Genomic DNA, 25,615 nt, shown 5'->3' on the forward strand with positions numbered 1-25,615 from the left:
GATGGAAATTTATCGTACAATTATAACATTAGGATTGAAAATGAAGAATACAATAATATGGCACACATATGCCACCCTAAGCAACTAGGTCATGGAGGCAACTTACTAGGAAGGCCATGAATATCTTGAGGCATTTGTTGATCGAGAGGATAAAGAACCTCCCTCCATGGTGAGAGACATGCAATGATGAGAGCATAGAAGTGTTGAGAGAGGACAAAAACCACAACGAGGGTTAAGGAAAGAGTCTGGGTGAGCTGAATTTTCTTTCCTACACTTCTGGGAGGCTCTCCATTGTTACCAATTGAAACCCTACCAAACCATGTTAAAATAAGGGGGCTAAATGCCTGTCTATAATGGGTGAGCATGAGAATGAGTAGAATTCTCAGAGCTAAAAACCGCTCAATCCATGAGTGATTTAGTTGTTCTCCATTCTGAACTAGGCACGATGGTGTGGTTTCCTCCCCAAAGCCAATACTGAGAAATAAAAACTCATTAAATGCAACCTAGTGAAAGCCAAATGAATGAAAAGACATAATTGTACTAGCTCACACTACAACCCACTTTAAAATCATGCTACTTGAATTTTTCATCCATCAATTTACTAAGCATGGTAATAAATACCACCCACTTTAAAATCATGCTACTTGAATTTTTCATCCATCAATTTACTAAGCATGGTAATAAATAACAGACCCATAAAACTTCCTCAATATACTTCATTTCTTAATAAAAAAACAATATTACTTCCTCAATATACTTCATGTCTTAATAAAAAACAATTTGTCTTAATAGAAAACAATATGAGTGTCTATTGCCAATTCTCATTGGCGCATGAGATGGTGGCACGGACCATTTTAAATGCCAAAGATAAACCCAATGTTATTATTAATTTTTTTTAGAATTAGTATTTGTTTTCAATTTTTTTCTATAAAAATTATATAAACTAAACTGCATACAAATCAAATAATTTATATTTCACAAATAAAACAAAATAATTTTTCAAAAATTCAAGAACATGCTTGGCAATTAGTTAATTTTTCAATTAACTAATAATAATTAATTATATGCTTCTATTAGGGTTTGACTTTGATCCTCAGGTCAAAATTAGCCGTTGCAATATAGCCGTTGGAGTCTCTGCATACTCTATTTAATCAAGCTAAGCCAGATCAGTTCTTCAACTTGTCCTGACGATGAACCACACTGGTTGGTTCGAAACGCGTCGACAAAAGATTGATTATGTGATTTTGCCGAAGATTATCCAGACAATGTTATGGATCACAGAAGTCTAAATTCCTTAAAAACATTGTATTCCAAAAATACTAAAGATCTACTTATTTCAATGCACTCCAAAATCCTCCTTATTGTGAAATAGACGCCATCATACATAAAAACAAAAGAATTTCTGATATATTGTTGAAACTATGTCACACCATCATACATAAACACCAAGGAGTCTATGGTTTATTGTTATGCCAAAACTCGGGCACAGAGAAAAGCTCTACAAGCTGTGTAAAAATATATGCATGTATACAAAGATGTGGAATCCCAAGTTTGTAGAGTTTACATAATATTAGAAACCAAGATTGTTTGAAAGATACTAAGGAGCAAGTCGATTTTTGGATTAGACAAAAATTATGCCAGAACTGGAGTTTTGCATATCCCATTGCTTTTGCGATTAGCGTATTATTGGATATGCTGTGAAGTATATTACCATTTGTGAAATAAAATTCAAATTTACTCGTGATACATCCATATGTAAATCGTTACTCCAAACTTCTAAGAACATCCTCATGCTGTCAAAACATTCGACTGAAACTTCATCTCACAGAACATCAAGAATGCAGCACCTGTGACAAAATACAAAACAAGAAGTCAATGCATGCCGAAGTGAGAGGGTGTCACAGTTCGATGTGCGTGTGATCTTTGAGGAAAGAAAAAGCAACAAGTGGGAAGAGAAATCGAGCGAGGGAGCGAGGAATGGCGATCCACTTTTACTGTTCGATACTCATCCCATGATAATTGACCTGAGACATTACAATGTTTACCAGTACATGACGGTCGAGCCCATTCACCCCCAGTCAGGCACTCAAACCAAACACTGAGATGCCCTATACTGTGCCCCTTTATGTGCTTATTTTTCATTAATCTCTTGCACAGGTAACGCTTGGCCGCTTCTACGTTGTGCTATACTATTTTAGGCGGAGGAAAAACTAGAGGGTTCCCTTCTAACCCTAATAATTGCATTTTTTGCAAAGCCCCAATCAAATTTGGCAAGATGGATATCTGGTTGTAACTCACATCTAACTCCTTCAGGCACGCCAGACGACCTGTGGATTCTGGTATATCCACCAGATTTTTAAGGTCACTGATGTCTTTAGACAGATGTCTGAGTTTTTTTAAATGGACATCTAGTACAAAGAGAAATCTCATTTAGGAGATCGATGGTAGAAGAGAAATTATACTATTTGAGTGTATAAAGATAACTTCCTCAATTTCGTCCCATTCAAACCCAGTATATCAGGTAGTTTCATCAAATTCAAATTTGCAATTAGCGCTTCCAACGCACTGTTAAATTCATCCGATACAACGATATTAACAGCCATATCCATAACCCAAAAATAACTAAGAAAATCAATATCAGAAGAAGGAAAAAACAAAAAACAAACTCTGAACCTACTGGACCCGGTTGATAGAACTGTGAAGAGATTTGAGGCGATTTGAAGTAACATCGAGACTTATAAGAGTCACCAGGCGAGTCAGGCATTCGGGAAAGCACTGCAACTCCCATAACCAAAAGAATTAATTAAAAAAATGAAAAACAAAAAACATGATTGCTTCACCCTAAATAATTCATTGAACTGAAATAATTACCACCAAATTGTTATTAGATAGATCCAGCTTCAAAGGGGCCGAAGAAAATTGGATCGACCTTGGCACGTTAATCAGTTGAAGGCTGCTTAGATCAAGCTTCGCAGATACTTCAAATATAGCAGAGGTTATCTTCTTCTCGGTCTCCTCCATGTTGGTAATTTCTGATAATTCCAAACAAATATGAACAGAGAATGATGCTCTGTTTCTTAACACAGGGAAGCTAAAATTGTTTTCTGAAGAACAAAGTTTTACATATGCACAGAGAAACTTGTATTCATTAATAAAACTGCCTGTTACAAAAAAATCTTCCTCTTCCAGAGGGATTACAACAGGAACGCTTCAGTTCCACACAAAAAAAAAACTTCACTGTCTCTCCTGAAAAATTACTCTGTCTCTGCTTTGAAAATTCACTCTGTCTCTGCTGTGTATGTTTACACTGCTGTGTAATTTTTTTTACTCACGCGCTGCTGCGTCTCACATTACATATTCAGCAACAAAGAAGGATGAATTTTTGCACTGCTGCACATTCCCCTTTCGTTTCTCAACGAGCAAAAAAAATTTCCCTTTTTTTTACTTTCGCGCTTCTACGTATATTTCATATTCAATGAACAAAAATGACATTACTTTTTTTTTGTATCTTACTTCAGTGAGTAATAAAAAACAATAAAATTAAAAACCTTTTACCTACATTTACCAACTGTAATACATTTATATTAAATTTCATTAATTACTTTTACTGAAAAACTGGCGGTCAATGAAACTTCTAATTCACATCACGTAATCTGTTGCAAGCCTGTACATCAACCGTTGATCTACCCCAAAACAATCGGATGGTTGTTTGCAATTCCCCGGAGGTCCCTTCTTGCTGGTCTTTAAGCGCCAGGGAATGGTGTTTTTGCAACCCACGTGTCAATCATTGTACATGCTCATTGCCTCCCCGGGAAATACCATCATACAACAAAAGTGGTGCGGGGAAACTGGAGTGACGGTTTTCCAGTTTTTTGAATGAAATGCCGCAGTTGGAAATTACCATTTCATCACTCCCCTTTAATTTCAACTGCTGGGTTATCAGTCATACCCAAACATTTCCTCAAAAATTCAAAACTTTTCTGCCCCAATCGTTTGGTCAGAATATCAGCAACCTGCTCCTCATTTCTGCAGTGTTTTAAAACAATTTCTCCATTGTTTACCAATTCCCTGATGTAATGAAACTTTGTGTCAATGTGTTTTGTTTTCTTATGAAACACAACATTCTTGGATAATGCAATAGCTGAGCTATTGTCACAAAAAATCACAGTTCCTTTTGTTTGCTCTTGGCATAAGCTCCTTAACATCCTTCTCATCCAAACTGCTTGACACGCTGCTGCTGTCGCTGCCACATATTCTGCCTCTGCTGTAGACAACGCTACAATAGGCTGTTTTTTAGAAGCCCATGAAATGGCTCCTGAACCCATGTGGAAAACATAACCGGATGTGCTTTTCCGATCATCTACACTTCCAGCCCAATCACTATCAATGTATCCAATTAAATATGAACATTCTGAAGTAGTATATAAAATGCCAAACCTTTTAGTACCTTTAACATACTTCAGAATCCTTTTTGCTGCCTACCAATGTGCTTCTTTTGGCCTCTCCATGAATCTGGAAATTAAACTAACAGCATACATTATATCTGGCCTAGTTGTAGTCAAATACATGAGGCTGCCAACTATGCTCTTATACAAACTAGGATCAAAATCCTTGTTGTTGTCCTCTTTGCTGAGTTTTAATTCCATTGTTGTGGGAGCGATTGCTGCTTTACTCTCCCGCATATTAAATCTTTCCAACACTTCATTAACATATTTTGCTTGTGAGATAAAAATCTCATTTCCATTTTGTTCTACTTCTATTCCTAAGAAGTATCTCAGCAAACCCATGTCAATCATCTCAAATTCTTCTTTCATGACTGTTTTGAAATTTTCAATAAGATAATCATCATTACCTGTGAAAATAACATCATCAACATATAACACAACAATTAGTATTTTACCATCCTTTTCTTTGATGTAAAGAGAGGGTTCTCCCTCACACTTTTCAAATCCATTTTCTAGTAGATAGGAATCTATCCTACTGTACCATGCTCTTGGTGCTTGCTTCAGCCCATAAAGAGTTTTTTTCAATATTCAAACTTTGTGCTCTTGGCCTTTCTTTTCATAGCCTAGAGGTTGTTCAATGTAAACCTCTTCCATTAACACTACATTTAGAGATGTTGACTTCACATCCATTTGGTAAACTTTCCACTTGTTTTTTTCTGCTATGGACAACACTGCTCTCACTGTTTCCATTCTAGCAACCGGTGCAAAAGTTTCCTCATAGTCTCTCCCATATTGTTGCTTGTATCCTTTGACAACAAGTCTTGCCTTGTGTCTTTCTATTTTTCCTTCAGCATTACTCTTAGTCTTGTAGACCCATTTAACTCCAATGACTTCTTTTACTTTTGTTAGTTCAACTAAATCCCATGTCTTGTTTCTTTCTATGGCATTGATCTCTTCATCCATAGCTTCTATCCATTTCCTATCCTTAATTACTTCTTCGAAATGAACAGGGTCATCAACATGACAATACAAAGCAAACAAAGAGTTCATACCTTCATTTGCTGCCTCTTGTTCATAAATGTCACTTAAATTTCTAAACTTCTTACCTCTTTCATTTGGTGTACAAGTGTTTGAAGAAGCACTTGAATTTCCTCCTTGTGGTGTGCTTGGAGAAGCACTTTCACTTATCCTTAAGGGTGTCCCTTGTTGCCCTTATGTTTGTGCTGCTATTTGGGGATGTATTTCAGCCATCTGCTCATCATCTTCATCATGTGACAAAGAGTTTTTAACCTTCACTTTTTTCTCTATGCTTCCATCCCAAGCTTCCTCCTCAATGAACTGAACATATCTACTCACAATAAGCTTCTTGGTGGATGGGTTATACAGCCTATATGTTTTGGATTCCTTACTGTATCCAATGAAAATAAATTTCTCCCCTTTCTTGTCCAACTTCTTCTTTAGCTGATCTGGAATGTGTGCATAAGCCACAGATCTAAAAACTTTCATGTGGGTGACTCCTTGCTTTGTCCCACTCCATGCTTCTTCCAGCACTCTGTTCATCACTACTTTTGTAGGGCATCTATTCAAAATGTACGCTGCAAAGTGTACAGCTTCAGCCCAATAATCATTTGGAAAATGCTTTGCCTTTAACATACTCCTCGCCATATCCATGATTGTCCTATTCTTCCTTTCGGCAACTCCATTTTGCTGCAGAGTGTACCTAGTGGTAAACTGCTTATGAATTCCATTTTCTCTACAAAAATGTAGAAATTCTTTGGAGATATACTCACCTCCTGTATCAGTTCTTAGAACTTTGATATGCAGCCCACTTTGGTTTTCTACAAGTGCCTTGAAATTGCAAAATCTTTCAAACACTTCACTTTTGCTCTTCAGGAAATAAACCCAAGTTTTTCTAGTAAAATCATCAATAAATGTTAGTATGTAGTAGTTTCCTGCAAGTGTTGGAGTTTGCATCGGTCCACATAAATCTGAGTGGACAATCTCTAACGGTGCTTTTGCCCTTATGCTTTTCCCAGATGGAAAACTTTCTCTGTGTTGTTTCCCCAAGATACAATCTTCACAAAGGCTGTCTGGTTTCTCTATCAATGGTAGTCCTCTTACCATTCCTTTTCTATTCAACAAGTTAAGACCTCCAAACTTGAGATGTCCAAATCTCAAGTGCCACAACCAATTTTCATCTTTTGGTTCGCTTTGGAAAGCCTCTTGTGTCACTGCTGCTATTTCTTCTCTATTTTTTAAATTTGCTTTCATTCTGAAAGGGAACATCATATTCCTGTCATCTTCAATTCAACAATACATTGTTTGTTGGGTGTTTTATCCATGATGGTGCATACATCATTCACAAAGAAAACATTGTACCCCTTTTGAACAAGCTGTCCAATACTTAAGAGGTTACATTTCATTCCAAGAACATAATAAACATCTGCTATGGTTTTCTTTTCACCTTTCTTTGTTAAGACATTTACTTCTCCTTTTCCCATAACAGAAACTTTATTATCAGTCTCTAGTGTGACTTGTGACTTCACACTATGATATAACATAGAAAACAGGGCTATGTTTCCAGTCATATGGTTATTGCAACCGGAGTCTAGAAACCATACATCTTCACTCTTTTCTTTAGCCATATTACAGGCTAAAAACAAATTATTTTGGCTGATATTTTCTCTAGTGAAATTTGCACTAGTTCTATTACTCATATCATGCTGCTTCTTCCTACATTCATTTGCATAATGCCCATATTTTTTACAATAGTGACATTGGACATTGGATTTATCATAGCTTTGTCTTTGAGCATGAGGTTGTCCACATTGTTGGCTGTTGCCTTGACCTTGGTTCTGATTTTGATTGCTGCCTCTTCCTTCCTTGTTTCCTCTTCCTTGACGTCTTCCTCTTCCAAAAAACATTTGGGTCTTAAAGGCATGCTCTAGAGATGAGCTTTCATTTCTACTCAATCTCTGCTCATGTGTTATCAGTGATGCATGTAGTTCATCAACTGAGAAGTTTGTGAGATCCTTTGTCTCTTCTATGGTGGTGACAATCACATCGAACCTTGAGGGTAGGATCCTCAACAGTTTCTCCACAATCCTCATTTTTTCAAGAAACTCTCCATGAGACCTTATCTGTGTGACTAGACCAATCACATGTGTGAAAAATGAGTCAATATTATCTGACTCCTTCATGCAAAGATTCTCAAAATCTCTTCTCAGCGATTGTAGTTTTGTTGTTTTCACTTTCTCCATGCCTTGATAGACTATCTTGAGAGTTTCCCATGCTTCTTTGGATCTCTTGGCTACTGCTATCCTTGGAAACACACTCTCATGCACTACTTGATACAAAAAATAGAGGGCTTTAGAATCCTTCTTCTTATTGCTCTTCAACAAATCTTTCTCTGTCTGAGTTAAATTATTAAACTCATTTTCATCCGCTGGTTCTTCAAAACCATACTCAACAAATTCCCATAAGTCTTGGGAAACAAGCAAAGCTCTCATAATTATTGCCCAATAGTCATAGTTTTTCCAATTAAATTGTGGGAGTTAAGTATTATAGATACCCATGTTAGTGAAGCCATTTTTGCACTCTTAACTATGTTTCAATACAATTGACTGTGTATTTAAAATAACTGACTGTCCTCAATCAGTGACACAAAAAACTAACTTGAGAAATACCTTGGATTCTTTCTTGACTGAGTCTTCACTCTGCTGGAGAAGCTGTTGCAGCAAGAAATCCTTCCTTCAGCTTCTTTGACACCTTCAAAGAGCCTAGACAAGCTCTGATACCATGTTGGGAATTTCTGATAATTCCAAACGAAGATGAACAGAGAATGACGCTCTGTTTCCTAACATAGGGAAGCTAAAATTGTTTTCTGAAGAACATAGTTTTACATATGCACAGAGAAACTTGTTTTCATTAATAAAACTGCTTATTACAAAAAAAATATTCCTCTTCCAGAGGGATTACATTAGGGACGCTTCAGTTCCACACACAAAAAAAACTTCACTATCTTTCTTGAAAAATTACTCTCTCTGCTGTGTATGTTTACACTGCTGTGTAAATTTTTTTTTTACTCACACGCTGCTGCATCTCATATTACATATTCAGCAACAAAGAAGATGAATTTTTGCACTGCTGCGCATTCCCCTTTCGTTTCTCAACGAACAATTTTTTTATTTTTTTTTTATTTTCGCGCTTCTGCGTATATTTCATATTCAATGAACAAAAATGACATCACCTTTTTTGTATCCCACTTGTGTGAGTAATAAAAAACAATAAAATTAAAAACCTTTATCTACATTTACCAAATGGAGTACATTTATATTAAATTTCATTAATTACTTTTACTGAAAAAACTGTTCCCTTCTTGTAGGTCTTTAAGCGCGGGGGAATGGTGGTTTTGCAAACCAAGTGTCAATCGTTGTCCATTGTCGCAGCCTCCCCGGGAAATACCATCATACAGCAAAAGTGGTGCGGGAAACTGGGGTGACAGTTTTCCGGTTTTCTGAATTAAATGCCGCAGTTGGAAATTACCATTTCAACATCAGCTCTTTAAACTGGTCGAACCCCATCTTGCGGTCCCTATCGGTCAAGTGTGTAATATCCGTTTTTTTTGAACTTTCCAGAATGTTTTCCTGGATCTGGCGCAGGTGGGAGGTTTGTATGATGGATTTTCCACGAGGCTTTTCCTGCTCCGACTCTTTCTTCTCTGAGGTTCCCATGGTAGCCTGCATTTGCACGAAATCAGTGACAGTTTATAGTCATGTGAGCTGATTCAACTGACTGAATGTAAGAGATTTCATAATTTTGATGACTCAGTGTCCCGGACAGCCCCGACTCAATAGCTGCTAGGACATGGCGAGGATTCTCAGCGATTACATGATACGACCGACTCACTGGAAACAGTGGGTTTTTCCAGTAGTATTTTTGCAGCTAATCAATTAAATCGCTACACGCTTCGAAATCAGCTCAGTTATCTCAGGCGTCGAACACGTCAAATATGGTGCATTAAAAATATCACGCGTGCAATCGATGTTCTTCGTTACTATCCAGCACAACTAATTGAGATATCGACAAAGTGATTAAACTGATTAGCCATGTATTTTAATATATTTGTCACATGGTTTTGTAAAAGGTATTCGACACAGATGGACGGTCTCAAGGAACTGAGACATTATAAAACTATACACAGAATTTGAATTAATAATTACAGGAATTTGTAAAAGGTATTTGACACAGGTGGACGGTCCTAACGAACTGAGACATTATAAAACTATACACAGAATTAGAATTAATAACTACACGAAGACTCGGCCTTATCATGACCAAACCCCGGACAACCTGTCAGCTCACATATTTTAGTTTATAACGATATACTAAAACATAACTTCTCTTTATATGTAACTTCCTCGAAGCAACCTCATCCTAAATTAATAGAACATCGTTTTATGTACGCCATAAAACTAATTTGCTGATCCTTTAAAAGTTGAAACGTTGAAATAAATTGATATGGATATGTTTTATAACATATTTTTAATTGTTATATTAGTTTCAAGATTTTGCCTTTTATATAAATTATTTATCAAAATTAAATATTTTATTTGATATAGTCTAATGTTTTTGGATAGATGATGATATTTAATTGTGATTAGGTGGGCTGTTAAAGCACATTTAGATGTTAAGTCACCTCTTTAATTTCACTTCTTATTTAGATATTATTTTAGGATAAGTGTCTTATTTAGATATTATTCTTGGATAAACGATGATATTTACTTGTGATTAGGTACATTGTTAAGACAAACCTAGATGTTAAGTTACTTGCTTAATTTCACGTCTTATTTAGATATTATTCTCAAATAAACAACGATATTTAATTGTGATCATGTACATTGTTAAGACCAGTCTAGATGTTAAGTCACCTTTAATTCCACACCCTATTGAAATGTTACTCTTAGAAATGACCATGATGTAGCCTAAACAATATCAAACTTACAAAAAAAATTGATATAAAAAATAGATAATTTTAATCATTTTAAAATAAAAAATTTATAATATAACTAAAAATAAATATAAATTTAAAACTTTTCATTTTATTTAATATTTAAAAATATGATTTTACTTTAATTCAAAAATTTTAATTTCTTTTTTGTTAAGCTGGGAAGGACCATTCCATTTTCTATTAAAGATATACAAGTTTACACCACATACATAAACCACCGAGTGGCCTCAACTTGTCTTGGAGGGAAACCAAATCTGTTGGCCACCGGTCCACATTGTAAGCCAGCCAAAACCAATATTGTCTTAGTCTTTCCAACCAAGCTAAATATGTCTATGTTTCATGAGCAAACACTACATGGCTATATCAACTGATAATTGCAATATGGAAATTAAAAGCTATCCACATAAGACAAAATTATGCATGGGTAGGAGTCTAATCTTTATGTTCCTCTAAGACAGATGTAATAAGTGTCGGGTCCTTGCAGATACTCCTGGCATATCATACAGCTCGAGGACGTGAGGGATATGGTGGTCAATTTTGTCCAGCCTAATCGCATGTTTATGCAGCTGAAAGAGGATTTTCTCCATATCCTTCTTGTAGTCCGACATTCCTTGTACTGTCACCGCCATTCCCACTAAGATATCCTCCATAGCCTTGCCTAGTAAACTCTTCATTAGCCAATACAAGTATAGAGTTGGCTTGAATTGAGTGATTCTTCCATAGGGGTTTCCCGGATCCAGGACTAAGGTCCTCCAGTTGTCGATCTCTTCCTCTATCTCACTGCCTTGTTTCACTTTCTCTTCCCATTCTTCCAGCCATTTCCGGATGCCAACATCCATCCCCTATCCATAAGCCTCTGCCACCTCTGTTATGAGATGTTCTACTGATTTTCTGCCCTTGCATGGCGCTGACATGCTTGGCCCATTATCGCTCCTAGGTATCGGGCCCCTCCTAACACACCCACGACCTTGTGCAACACGAGCCATAACCTATTGTCCTGAGCACCGAAGTCCACATGCATTCGTTGATGACCCTGGTTCTTCATGTTCCGACGTTCTGCCCCAGCCTTGAGACACCACCCTTCTCCGCAAGATATCACGTTAAGACTGCATGTGGAATTGCCTCTCCCTCTGTTATACCCTGACTTGACTCCAATCCCGCCACCTTTCCTACCTCACGAGCATGCAATCATGCCAAGTGTCACCGTGCACCCCTTGCCTTGAGCATGTGGGGGATGACGGTATTAAGTGCCCAGATACCCTTCATTATTGCACCCTTGATGTCCCAGCTATCGGCCCACATCCTAATCAGGGTATAAAAATTTTAAATTATATGAATATAATAAATTTGATTTTAAAATATTTTGTAAATTCCATGAAATTAATATTTTAACCAACTTAATGAATCTCCTAAACAAGTCATTAATGTAATATATCAAATTTCTCAAATGATTAATACTTCATTATGTTAATAGATTGCATTATATAATAATTTTATAGGTTGTGAAATAATGTTTGCAAAATGAAAAAGGTAATGTCAATTTATTCATTATGTTATTGGATTGTATTATATAATAATTTTATAGACTGTGAAATAATGTTTTCAAAATGAAAAAGGTAATGTCAATTTATTAATTACATAATTTGTTTGTATTAATTGGTAAGAGATTAAATTTCTGAAAGATTTTCAATAAAAAAGTCCATATATTTTTTATAACAATATCATCATTCTATTAATCAAGTCATTTTTCTATCTAAAATGTAAACTCTACTCGTAATTTTATAAAATATTAATTTAACATATAATTAATTTTATCTCTATCTAAATAATTAAATCTAAAACTTAATTATTAAAGTAATAAAAAAATAAAACCTAAAACAATAATACCAAAGTAATAAATTAATAAAACCTTAAAAAAATACTAATAAAACTTCATAAAACCAAATAAAAAGATAAAAATGTAAAATCAAAGAAATGAAACCGATGCTTTTAATTATATTTTCAGAACAATTATGTTGTCATCATTGTTTGTTGCTATCTTTTTAGAGTTAGTAAAATCTTCGTCTTGTAAATGATTGGCAGGTCATCGGCAATGGAAAATAATGGTAACAACAAAGAGAAAAAATAATTCACAGGTAACCATAAAAATGCAAATTCATGGAACAATTTAATTAATTTAGGTTTTAACCTTTATCCTGTGCTATGAAACCCTTACGCATGTACAGTCCAATATGCATGTTATAACTCATAAAAGAGAATGGCACAGTTTAGTATGCGCAGACATTAAATAAACACGGGTGTACAAATATTGTAAAGGTTTTCTTAGCTTTCTTTTAGGGGACATGAATTTTAAGATCTGTCATGCAGAAGAACACACCCACTCAAAACAGATCTCTTCCTCCATATCCACATATTTTACAACACCATTAATTTTTTATTATAACATAAAGTTTCTTATCTATAACATGAAACAGTGCTTTTATTATTAGTCCTTACCTCTGGTATAGCAGGGACTATAGTGTTTGCATCAACGTTGATTGCCTATTAATTTGAGTTGACCAGAGCATTTAACTCATGTTTTTTGCTTTTATCCAAAGTTTTATTTCTGAGCTTCGATTTTTTTTTATTTTATCCAAAGTTTTATATTGGAGGTCTTATTGCCAGGTTGTTGAATATCCAGATCGAAAAAAATGTTTTAACCAAAGTCTGGATTTACTTGCCCGCTATTTAGCTTTGTGATTTTTAACCAAAGTTTGGATGGCTCGTTTCCACCCACTCAAAATAGATCTCTTCCTCCATATCCACATATTTTACAACACCATTATTTTTTTATTATAACGTAAAGTTTCTTATCTATAACATGAAACAGTGCTTTTATTATTAGTCCTTGCCTCTGGCATAGCAGGGACTATAGTGTTTGCATCAACGTTGACTACCTATTAATTTGAGTTGACTAGAGCATTTAACTGATGTTTTTCGCTTTTATCCAAAGTTTTATTTCTCAGCTTTGATTTTTTTTTATTTTATCCAAAGTTTTATATTGGAGGTCTTATTGCTAGGTTGTTGAATATCCAGATCCAAAAAAATGTTTTAACCAAAGTCTGGATTTACTTGCTATTTAGCTTTGTGAATTTTAACCAAAGTTTGGATGGCTCGTTTCCACCCACCGGCTTCGTGGCATGCGGCATGTCGTCACCTCCCTTGTGCTGGACACAATACTACCTTTCTGTGGCCAGCTTGTGGCCAAATTGCAGACGAATAACCTATTTACTTATGAACAAGAATAAGGTTATTTATGTCTGAACAAAAGCTCAAATTCTTACTAAGTCTTCGTCTGAGTATATTAATCTCCCTTTGTGAAGTTGGTCGTACATAGAGCTAAGTACTAATCTCCCTTCGTGAAGTTGATCGTACACAGAGCTAATGTCATTCGAGGCAAGCAAGCGAGCTAGTAGATGAATAAAGCGAACTAGTAGCGAATATTCATGTTCTCTGTATGATGGAAACAGAAAACCATAGCCACAAACTGAAGGGAAGCATGCATAGCAAGTTAGATTCCACTCTGGTTTAACCAAAATAATTGCAAAAATACAGTTAATAGTTCATTAAAACGTTTCTCTCAAACTTGTATAGTGTAAGCTTACTCTTTCTTCACAGCACCAGCTTCATCTGCGAGTCTATATATGCATTGGCGCCATCAGGGGATCCCAATTGAATATGAAGCCCTTGTTTCAGAAGCATGCAACAGCATAAGAATCAGCAAGAAATTGAACTCGTTGAAGAACACCTTTGTCAGAGAATAAGGCCGTTGTGAATACAAATAGTCCATTTTTACTACAGGTTTATTTAGCATGTGAACCACATCCATTTAATCTCTACCCTGTTACTTAAATGTGTTGTAGTCTAGGCCCTTGCAGTCAACAAGCTCACGAGTATTGGCACCTTCAATGGTTGTCTTAACCATTATGGTTTCTCTGCAGAAATCAGGATTTTAGGAAAAATCTGCCATCGTCACATAGTTAGACTTCTAGCGTTTTTCTCCAACCGTGACACCAATCTTCTAGTGTATGAATACATGCCTAATGGAAGCCTAACAGAGCTACTTCATGGAAATAATGGATGACATCTGGATTGGGATAACAGGCACAAAATAGTAGTGGAAGCTGACGAGGTATTGTGTTATCTTTTCCATGCTTCCCAACCTCTCATCATTCATCGTGACGTCAAATACAACAACATTCTTCTTCACTCCAACTTTAAAGTATATGTTGTAGATTTTGGCTTGGCCAAGTTCTTGCATCATTCAGGTACCTCGAAATGCGTGACCTCAATCCCAAGATCTTTTGGCCACATAGCTCATGGTAAATTGATGTATCAATATTTTTCTCATTTTAGAACTAAGAATTTATTGTAGTCCATAGCCAATTTCTATATGTTGCCTAACAGTTTTACTGTCCAGATCTCTGGTGCGGGCAATTAAATAGGTTGACGTGCCTAAACCTTGCCCCCTTCCATACCTGTATGAGTGCCTAAATCTTGCCCCCTTCCATGCTTGTATGAGGAACCTGGTAAAATGAGTTGCATGCAACTTTCCAACTGTCGTCGAAATAGAAAGATGAATGGCATGGAATTCAAGGAAACCAGCTGTTATGTTTACACTCTTCAACACCGGATTGATTATCTCTGTTTTAAATAACTTAACCAAAGATTTAATAAAAAATTATTTAATTTAAATTTTAAATTTCATTTATTTGAATGAGTATTGGTTAAACAAGTTTGAGCTCTTATTGCAATGTTTTTCTTCATTTTTCTTAGGATGTAAATGAATCTATGCTTTTAACCAAAATTTTCTCTTCCAGTACGTCTTTAACCAAAGTTTCCTTTTCAGTTTTAAATTGTACCTCTTTAACCAAAGTTTGAACTGAACTTTTACTGTCTTCAACCAAAATTTTCTCTTCCTGTACGCATTTAACCCAAGTTTCTAAAGTTTCCTCTTCGGTTTTAAATTCTCTCTCTTTAACCAAAGTTTGAACTGAACTTTTATGGTCTTCGGTATTAATTCATATTAAAGTAAGCAAAAGAACTTTAGGCCCAAGTTTCATGTTAATGTTAAATCGTGTCCCATAGCAGCTCTTGCATGTGTGCCATCTACCATGGTATTGTTCACCTTCCATCGTTCACCGTATGTTCGCCATGGTTTCAAGGGAAGAACACCGTTTCAGGCGTATGCAAATTATATGAGAAGTTTTAGAGATGTGTTCAGAAACGTCAGTGGTATGCCCATCTAAATCTCTTTCCAATTAATTGGAACATATATTTCTATTGCAAGTTTGCCATTGAGCTGAATAGGTGTTGTTTGTTTCCTTTCTGAGAATCTCTCACTGTATCCTGCTCACCTCCAGGCAATGTTCATGCTTCTAGCACCTTGGTAGGGACTACCACTACAACAGTCGCTCCCTTCTTATAAAACTAGATCTATATTTGTATATTTTACAACACCATTATTAGTTTATCTATAACATGAAGCAACGCTTTGATTATTATAAACTTACAAAGAGTAATGGATTCAAATGGTCAAAGGAACTTGGGGCTGCTTTGCTGAGTCTTGCAGGGTACACTTTTTGTTTCCATAACTTCGAGAGGAACACAAAGACATTTGCGCAGCACTTTTGAAAGAACATGTGTAGCTTCTTTGGGAACAGCTCTATGAACAACTTCCCCACATTTTACATTAATATTCAATCACAATACAATATATTCATCATCTGTACTACACTTCAAGTAGAGTATAAAGAGTGTCATTAGAAATAAAAAATAAACCAGAAAAGGCTGAACCTGATGAATAAAGCCCCTCACTGCCCCTTCTCTACATGAACAAGCAACGTAAAAAGTGGAAAATATTAAACCAGAGATGAAAAATTGTAGAATACATACTTGCAAGACCATCACACACCCTCCCCCAGTCATCCACGTAAAAAGAGAGAAGCGACGATGCCTACGGATTGCAGATGAAGCGACAATTGTTACAAATGTACACATGTGGAGGAATGTAAAGTTAATTAATTGTAAAGAAAGCAATGCTTAAGATGAGACAATCCGCCAAATCACAACCCTCCTATAGGAATGAAGCAATTGAAACAAAAGAAAACAATCTGAGTGAAATCTGCTTAGCAAGTGGTAAATAAATGATATGAAATTGAAAATTTGTTTAAATACTTTTTATATCATTCATTTAATAGTGTAAAACACTAAGAATATTTTCTTAATAGTAAATTTGATCTATTCATTTATTAAAAAATCAAAATTTCTCTAGTCCATATAAATAAATTGAAACGGGTATGCCTATTGCACAATAAATAGTATGATCCATCTAAATTAAAAATTTATTATGCGAATAATTGATATACAAACTTCTTTCAAAATGATAAACTTGAAAAATATTTTACACTTCAAAAGATTTGATCAATTTACACCATATGTAATTTTTCATTATAATAAATACAATATGTGAAAGTTTGTTTGGACACTTGGATTATGTAGACTAGGCAATTTCAAAGGATAATAGAATTATTAAAAGGATAAGAGTAACCAGAAATATTTCCATCTCTCATTTAATGTCCGTGGATGATATGTTACTTAGTAGGGGAGTGGAGAATCATTAGATACTTCATTAAATCATTTGGAGTTGTGTCTGGTTTGTGTATGAATGAAGGCAAAACAATCATGTTACATGATGATAGTGAGGAGAATGTAACAAAGGACACATGTGATCTTTTTCGGGTAGCATCGTCAATCCGGATTGATGGTTTCACCTTCCTTGGGTTTAAGATGAAACCAAAAGGATACTATAACAAGGATTGGCATGGTTAATTGAAAGATTTCACAAAAAAATGGATAGTTGGAAGTACATATGGTTGATGATGAGAGGAAGGATGGTAATGATGAAATCGGTGCTACAAAACATTTCGGTATATTGGATGCACCTTTATTTAATGCCAAGGGATATAATCCATAAGATAGAAGCTATCATGAGCCACTTCTTATGGGCTGGAACATAGTTAATACAAAATTCATATGGTACAATGGTCAACACTTGCAAGGCCAGTGGACCAAGGAGATTGGTGTTTCATAGATACATCCACTTTTAACAAGGCTTTGATTATAAAAGACATGTGGAGGGAAGTGTATCGAAATGGTCTGTGGTATCATTTCATTAAGGAAAAACACATGTTTGGTAAAACTTTCTCATCATGGATTAGCAATGGTGCCAAGGAGTAATCTGTCATATCACACATATGGAGAAGTATGATGCACACTATGTTGAGAAATCTAGGGCATAGAAATTAGGTGATTTCTCTTGTAATGATAAATTATTATGAATGCTTTCTACTCCTTTAGATTATGATCTACTCTTTAGTTAGATTATTATAGTGTTCTTCTTCAAACAACTATCAAAGCATAAACAAGAAGGAGACAAGTGACGCAGAATATAGGCAATTAACCAGGGCTAAAACCTCTCCCACACGAGAGGAAAACGTAAACAAATTCTTCTTCTTATAGAGACTTACATTGACGAATAACAAAACCAAGACCCTTGACTTATTTGACCTCTCCGAGATGAAGACACCAAGCTTCTTTGACCTCTATTTCTTAATAGAGTCAACGATAGTTAACTACCTGTTTCTTCTTTCTACCTCTGTTACCTTTCAAATCTTGACTTCCTTTTCTCTACTTCAGACCTGCAACTTCTCGACCCTAATTCAGAAACCCTAGTACATGTAGATGACCTTCTCTTGTACCTTGATTTCCTTCTCTTTAGGTGGAGGCTACCTCCTTGACAACTCAACTTGAGATACTCCTTATTTTTCTCCTTGACTTGACATTCAAAAGTGACTGCAGTACTTCAACTTCTTCTGCAATATATAGCATCTATACTTCGCACCTGTGGAGTGATTCAACCCAAAACAGACCCAAAAACAAAGCTAAGGACATCACTCTTCGTTGGTTATGAGGCTCCTTTCCTAGTGATTCTCACACTCCTTATTGCAGACTTCTCCTTGACTAAAATTATGTCCTTGAAATGAAGTTAAGCTACCCTATTTATAGGGGTTTTCCTATACAAATTAGCCGACTTGAGTTGCGTGTTAGCTGACATGTCCTTTGGCGAAGCTTCATAATTTCATTTAAGGGCGACTTCAAGGAGATGCTTGAGCTTGATCTTGGAGGGTCTCTTTGACTCTTTCAATGACTCACATATATTTGTAACATTCGCAAGAAGGGTCATCCATACATAACATTGACTCAATAGACTATTATGACTTGATGACAAACCTAAAGGCTCACAATGGGAACCTTAGCTAAAATAAAATTCCTTGATCACGGAACCCATGATTCAAGCATTGCAAAAATATTTTTGTTTTCTTCTTTACATTAATTACATAAAATCATATTTACACGTCATTATGAAGACTGAAACTAGTTACACTTTTCAGTACACTCTACATTGGATGTTGTGGTTTGTCCATTGAGGGGCTGGAGATGGATCCAAGATCAAAATTGGATTAGACGCTCTCATAAGGAAGGCTACAAATAATTCATTATCCTTTCAATTGTTGCAAATCCATCACAGAAATGACATTATCTTCTTGCAACAGATATATCTGTCGAGGACTCAAAACATTGATTAGTAGAGTTGGATAAGGGTCGAAGACCTTGGCATACTAGAGACATATCATGAGGAATGGGGTCATACGTAGCGCAACTTCGATATGATGCCATCACTCTTGGTGATAAGCAAGACTATATGATATGGGTGTGGTAAAAAGAAAGGAACATTTCGATGGTACAAAACATCTAATTGAAGTTGACAAGGCCCACGAGGATCAATGACTATAATAAGCGTATAAGCGTCTACAGGAAAAAAAAAGAACAAGTAGCATTCAAAAGAAATGAAATAGTAAAAAAACACATATTAAAACACAATTGATGGAGACCCCAAAAAGTACTCCAACTATGTTACTGCCTGTCCACATTCAGCGAAAGTGCCTCCATTGCTCCTCTCATGAAGCATGCCTTTTTTGTCGGCCTCCATCGCCATAAATCCCATTAGTTATTGTCGACCTCCATTTCTCCTTTTCCTGAAGAACCCATCAACAACATAAAGATGGACTCCTAATCCTTTACCTTTACCTTTTTTATTGGCGCCTCGTATTGAAAATTTTAAGACAAAATAAATTTTGAGACAAAAGCTTTCTTTTGTCTTAAAAAATTGTCTTAAAAGCCCCCTCCATGTAGTAGTGTTGAATGCAACAACAGAAAAGTTGTCTCTAATCGTATCAATAGAGATCAAAGAAACATAAGATGAATTGATGTCCAGGAAATCTTGCCAGGAAAAGTTGTTGCATTCTTCAAAGTCGACTACCCCCACAAAATGAAGATCCCAACAAATTGTTGTCTTTATACAAGATAACATGAATGGTAAGTCGAATAGCAACCACATTATATGCGCGGGAGAGTAGTAGCATGCAAGTTGGCGGACTTAGGGCGCACTGTCATAGTCAATTTTGCAGTTGTTAGTTTATATTGTCTTAAATTGATATGTTTTTGTCTTAATTGTTAATTGTATTAAATCAGTTTTGTCTTAAGTGGCCATTGTCTTAAATATAAAGTTGTGTTTTAAAATATTTTTCTCTCAAACTAATTTTGTCTTAAATATAAAGTTTTGTCTTAAAGTGTTTTCATCTTAAATTATTTTTGTCTCAAATAGTTTATGTCTTAAATATAAAGATTGTCAAAATATTTTTGTCTTAAATATAAAGTTTTGTCTTAAAATATTTTTGTCTTAATTTTAAAGTTTTCCCTTAAAATATTTTTGTCCCAAATTGTTTTTGTCTTAAATATTAAGTTTTGTCTTAAAATATATCTGTCTCAAATTGTTTTTGTCTTAAATTTCATATTTAAGACAATTCAACTGATATTAAATTTTAATGTAAAATAACTAAAATAAAAGTGTTTTTTTAAGACAAAAGATTTATTTTGTCTTAAAAAAATGTCCTAAAAATGCCCTTGTTGTAGTAGTGCTAGGATGAGGAGGTATTCCCATGTGCTTGTCGAACCTCTAGATCCAGTGATCCATTGTTGTCATGTGCCACAACATTTGATTCAGAGGGAAGATAATATCCTACTTGACTTCATTCCTATGTACAAGAACTCTTCCTAAGAGCAAATCAAGATGCCACTAGATGTCCACAATGTACATGTATTGATTATAGTGACTTTGGAGTGACCCACAATAGGAACCTGGTCTGCCACTCCATAAGAACCTTTGTGTCTATAAGAGTGATTTTCTCACTAGTAGTGAGTTCCCTTTCAACCTATCTAATATCCTCTTGAACTTGGTGGCGAGTAAAATATTCGTATCTCGTGACCAATTTTTCAGCTTTTCTTTCAGCTATGGATAAACCTTGTTCTTGGTAATAGGGAGTGCCCCTCAACACTCTATCTTGTTGTCTAGGTATGATGGGAAGCCAAAATAACATAAGGACGACTAGGTGAATAGATGGCCCCTGCAACCAAAGGTAGGTCATAGTGTTATAACCAAAAGTTGGACCATAGCAAGAGGATTTCCAAGCAGGGAATGCCAGAATGGTGGTGGAACTTTAGCTATGACCCAAAAGTTATCTCTATACAAGAGGAGCAAGAGTTCTAGGTTTGTCTAAGAAAACGATGATGGAAATGTCTCGTACAATTATAACACTAGGATTGAAAATGAGGAATACGATAATATGGTATACCTATGACACCCTAAGCAACTCGGCCATGGAGGCAACTTGTCGGGAAGGCCATGAATATCTTGAGGCATTTGTTGATTGAGAGGATAAAGCAACTCCCTCCAAGGTGAGAGACATGCAATAGTGAGAGCATAGAAGTGTTGAGAGAGGACAAAAACCACAATGAGGGTTAAGGAAATAGTTTGGTTGAGCCGAATTTTCTTTCCTACACTTCTGGGAGGCTTTCCATTGTTACCAATCGAAACTGTATCAAACCATGCTAAAATAAGGGGGCTAAATGCCTGTCATTAATGGGTGAGAATGAGAATGAGTAGAATTCTCAGAGCTAGAAACTTCTCAATCCATGAGTGATTTAGTTGTTCTCCATTGTGAATTAGGCAAGATGGTGTGGTTTCCTCCCCAAAGCCAATGCTGAGAGATAAAATCTCGTTAAATGCAACCTAATGAATGCAAAATGAATAAAAAGACAATGTTGCACTAGATCACACTACAATCCACTTTAAAATTTAAAATCACAATACTTGAATTTTTCATCCATCAATTGACTGATCTTATTAATAAATACCAAACCCATAAGACTTCCTCAATATACTTCAGGTCTTAATAAAGAACAATATGACTTCCTCAATAGACTAAACTTAGTAATAAATACCAAACCCATAAAACTTCCTCAATATACTTCATGTCTTAATAAAGAAGAATATGACGTCCTCAATATACTTCATGTCTTAATAAATAACAATATGAGTGTGTATTGCCAAGTCTCATTGTCACATGAGATGGAGGAGTGTGTATTGGCAAGTCTCATTGTCACATGAGATGGTGGAACGGACCATTTCAAATTCCAAAGATAGACCGAATGTTATTATTAACTTCTTTTTCGGAATTAGCATTTGTTTTCAACTCTTTTCTATAAAATTTATATAAACTAAACTACATACAAATCAAATAATTTTTATTTCAGAAATAAGACGATATAAAATTTCCAGAAAAGTTTAGAATATACTTTGCAATTATTTAAGTAAAAGCATTGTATTCCAAAAAGCAAATGATCTGCCTTATTTCAAGGCACTGCGAAATCCTCCTTACTGTGAAATGCACGCCATCATCCAGAAACACCAAAGAGTCTCTGATATACTGTTGAAATTATGTCACACCATCATACATAAACACCAAGGAGTCTATGCTTTATTGTTATGCCAAAACTAGACACAGAGAAAAGCTCTACAAGCTGTGTAAAAATAGATGTGTAAAAATAGATGCATATATAGAAGGATGAGAATCCCAAGTTTCTAGAGTTTACATATTATTAGAAACCAAGATTGTTTAAAAGATACCGAGGAGCAACTCGATTTTTGGATTAGACGAAAATTATCCCATAACTGGGAGTTTTGCATATCCCATTGCTTTTGCCATTAACATATTATTGGATATGCTGTGAAGTATATGAACTTTTACTTACTATCTCCAACTTGAATTAGATTTAGGTTTCAAAATATTCATAGTAACTTCGACAACAAAATTTTGTGGATGATCCAAAATATATAATAAACATAAAGATTACAATTTGTGATATAAAATTCAAATGTACTCGTGATATATCCATCTGTAAATCGTCTCTCCAAACTTCTAAAAACATCCTCATGCTGTCAAAACATTCGGCTGAAACTTCGTCTCACAGAACATCAAGAATGCAGCACCTGGGACAAAATATAAAACAAGAAGTCATTGCATGCCGAAGTGAGAGGGTGTCACAGTTCGACGTGGGAGTGATCTTTGAGGAGAGAAAAGCCAAGAAGTGGGAAGAGAAATCGAGCGAGGGAGCAAGGAATGGCGATCTACTTTTAATGTTCGATACTCATCCCATGATAACCGACCTGAGACATTACAACCTTTACCAGTACATGACAGTCGCGCCCATTCACCCCCGGTTAGGCACGCAAACCAACCACTGAGATGCCCTGCACTGTGCCGCTTGACGTGCTTATTTTTCATTAATCGCTTGCCCAGGTAACGCTTGACCGCTTCTACGCTGTGCTCTACTATTTCAGGCGGAGGAAAAACCAGAGGGTTCCCTTCTAACCCTAATATCTGCAATTTTTGCAAAGCCCCAATCGACTCCGGCAGGTTGGAGATCTGGTTGTAACTCACGTCTAACTCCATCAGGCACGCCAGACGACCGATGGATTCTGGTATATCCACCAGGTTGTGAAAGTTCTTGCTCACGTTCAGGACTTCCAGATTTTTAAGATGACCGATGTCTTCAGGGAGATGTCTGAGTTTGTTCAAATGGACATCCAGTACACAGATAGATCTCATGTAGGAGATCGATGGCGGAAGAGAAGTTATATTATTTGAATGTATAGATAACTTCCTCAGATTCGTCAAATTAAAACCCAGCGTATCTGGTAGTGCCTCCAAATGGTTGAAATTCGCAACCAGCTCTTCCAACGCGCTGTTAAATTCATATGATACAACGATATTAACACCCATATCCATAACCCAAAAAGAACTAAAAAATTCAATATCAGAAATAAAGCTCTGAACCTACTTGCAATTTTGTATACTCTCAGGCAAAGTAACGAGCAGGTTCTCAGAAACATTTAGGGTTTTAATGTTTACGAGCTGGCCGATAGAATTGGGAAGGGATTTGAGGCGATTTGAAGCAACATCCAGACTTCTGAGATTCACCAGGCAAGTCACGCATTCGGGAAGGCACTGCAACGCCCATAACCAAAAGAATTAATTAAAAAAATAAAAAATAAAAAAATATGATTGCTTCACCCTAAATAATTCATTGAACTGAAATAATTACCACCAAATTGTTATTAGAGAGATCCAGCTTCAAAAGGGCCGAAGCCAATTCTATCGACCTTGGCACGTTAATCAGTTGAAGGCTGCTCAGATCAAGCTTGGCAGATACTTCAGATATAGCAGAGGTTATCTTCTTCTCGGTCTCCTCCATTAGCTTTTCAAACAGGTCGAACCCCATCTTGCGGTCCCTATCGGTCAAGTGTGTACTATCCGTTGCTTTTGAACTTTTCAGAATGTTTTCCTGGATCTGGCGCAGGTGGGAGGTTTGTTTGATAGAATTTCCATGAGGCTTTTCCTGCTCCGACTCTTTCTTCTCCGGGGTTTCCATGGTAGCCTGCATTCGCACGAAATCAGTGACAGATTATACTCATGTGAGCTGATTCAACTGACTGAATGTAAGAGATTTCATAATTTTGAGGACTGAGTGTCCGGGACAGCCCCGACTAAATAGCTGCTCAGACATGGCGAGGATTCTCCGCAGTTACATCATTAAGACCGACTCACTGGAAACAGTGGGTTTTTCCAGTAGTATTTTTGCAGCTAATCTAGAAAAATCAATTAAATGATCGCTACACGCTTCGAAATCAGCTCAGTTATCTCAGGCGTTGAACACGTCAAATATGGTGCATTAAAAATCTCACGCGTGTAATCGATGTTCTCCGTTACTATTCAGCCCAACTAATTGAGATATCGACAATGTGATTAAACTGATTAGCTATGTCACATATTTTAAGATATTTGTCACACATGGTTTTGTTAATGGTATTTGACACAGATGGACGGTATCAAGGAACTGACACGTTATAAAACTATACAAAGAATACTATTCAGCACAACTAATTGAGAAATCGACGATGTGATTAAACTGATTAGCTATGTCACATATTTTAAAAGGTATTTGCACAGATGGACGGTATCAAGGAACTGAGACATTATAAAACTATACACAGAATACTATTCAGCACAACTAATTGAGATATCGACAATGTGATTAAACTGATTAGCTATGTCCCATATTTTAAAATATTTGTGACACATGGCTTTTGTTAAAGGTATTTAATTGTGATCCGGTGTGCTGTTAAAACATGCTTAAATGTTAAGTCCCCTGTTTAATTTCATGTTTTATTTAGATATTTTTCTCTCATAAATGATGATATTTTTCAATTACATTGTCAAGATATGTCTAGATGTCTAGATGTTAAGTCACTTGTTTAATTTCATGCTTTATTTAAATGTTACTCTTAGACATGATCATGATGTATAGCCTCAACAATATCAAACTTACAAAAAAAAAAAAAAAATTATAATATAATTAAAAATAAATATAAATTTAAAATTTTTCTTTCTATTAATTTAAAAATATGATTTTACTTTTTTTGTAAGTTTGGAAGGACTCTCTTATTTTCATGTCCATTACATACTCCGCTATAGGGAAGGGTAGCCCAAAATTTGAACCCAAGACTTCTAGTTCAGTGAGACTTCATTTCCACAGCCACTACCATTTGAACTACCCGGTACAAACAACAGAGAAAATATAATTTTAATTTAACTCCATA

General features: G+C 35.7%; 1 protein-coding gene across 1 annotated transcript; it reads right to left on the reverse strand.

Annotated features, from left to right (window-relative positions):
- Window positions 1–22,671: 22,671 nt before the first annotated feature.
- LOC149241229 (uncharacterized) lies at window positions 22,672–24,577 on the reverse strand. Its single transcript, XM_089367469.1, has 3 exons — window positions 24,061–24,577; window positions 23,797–23,963; window positions 22,672–23,700 (listed from the first exon to the last, which is right to left on the reverse strand). Exons 1-3 carry the CDS (start codon window positions 24,397–24,399, stop codon window positions 22,971–22,973), a joined length of 1,236 nt encoding a protein of 411 aa, XP_089223595.1. The 5' UTR covers window positions 24,400–24,577; the 3' UTR covers window positions 22,672–22,970.
- Window positions 24,578–25,615: the final 1,038 nt, after the last annotated feature.

This window comes from Pinus tabuliformis, chromosome 8 (genome assembly GCF_031772625.1).
Source record: "Pinus tabuliformis cultivar Carrire ecotype Pingquan chromosome 8, CPIR1, whole genome shotgun sequence".
Taxonomy (NCBI): domain Eukaryota; kingdom Viridiplantae; phylum Streptophyta; class Pinopsida; order Pinales; family Pinaceae; genus Pinus; species Pinus tabuliformis.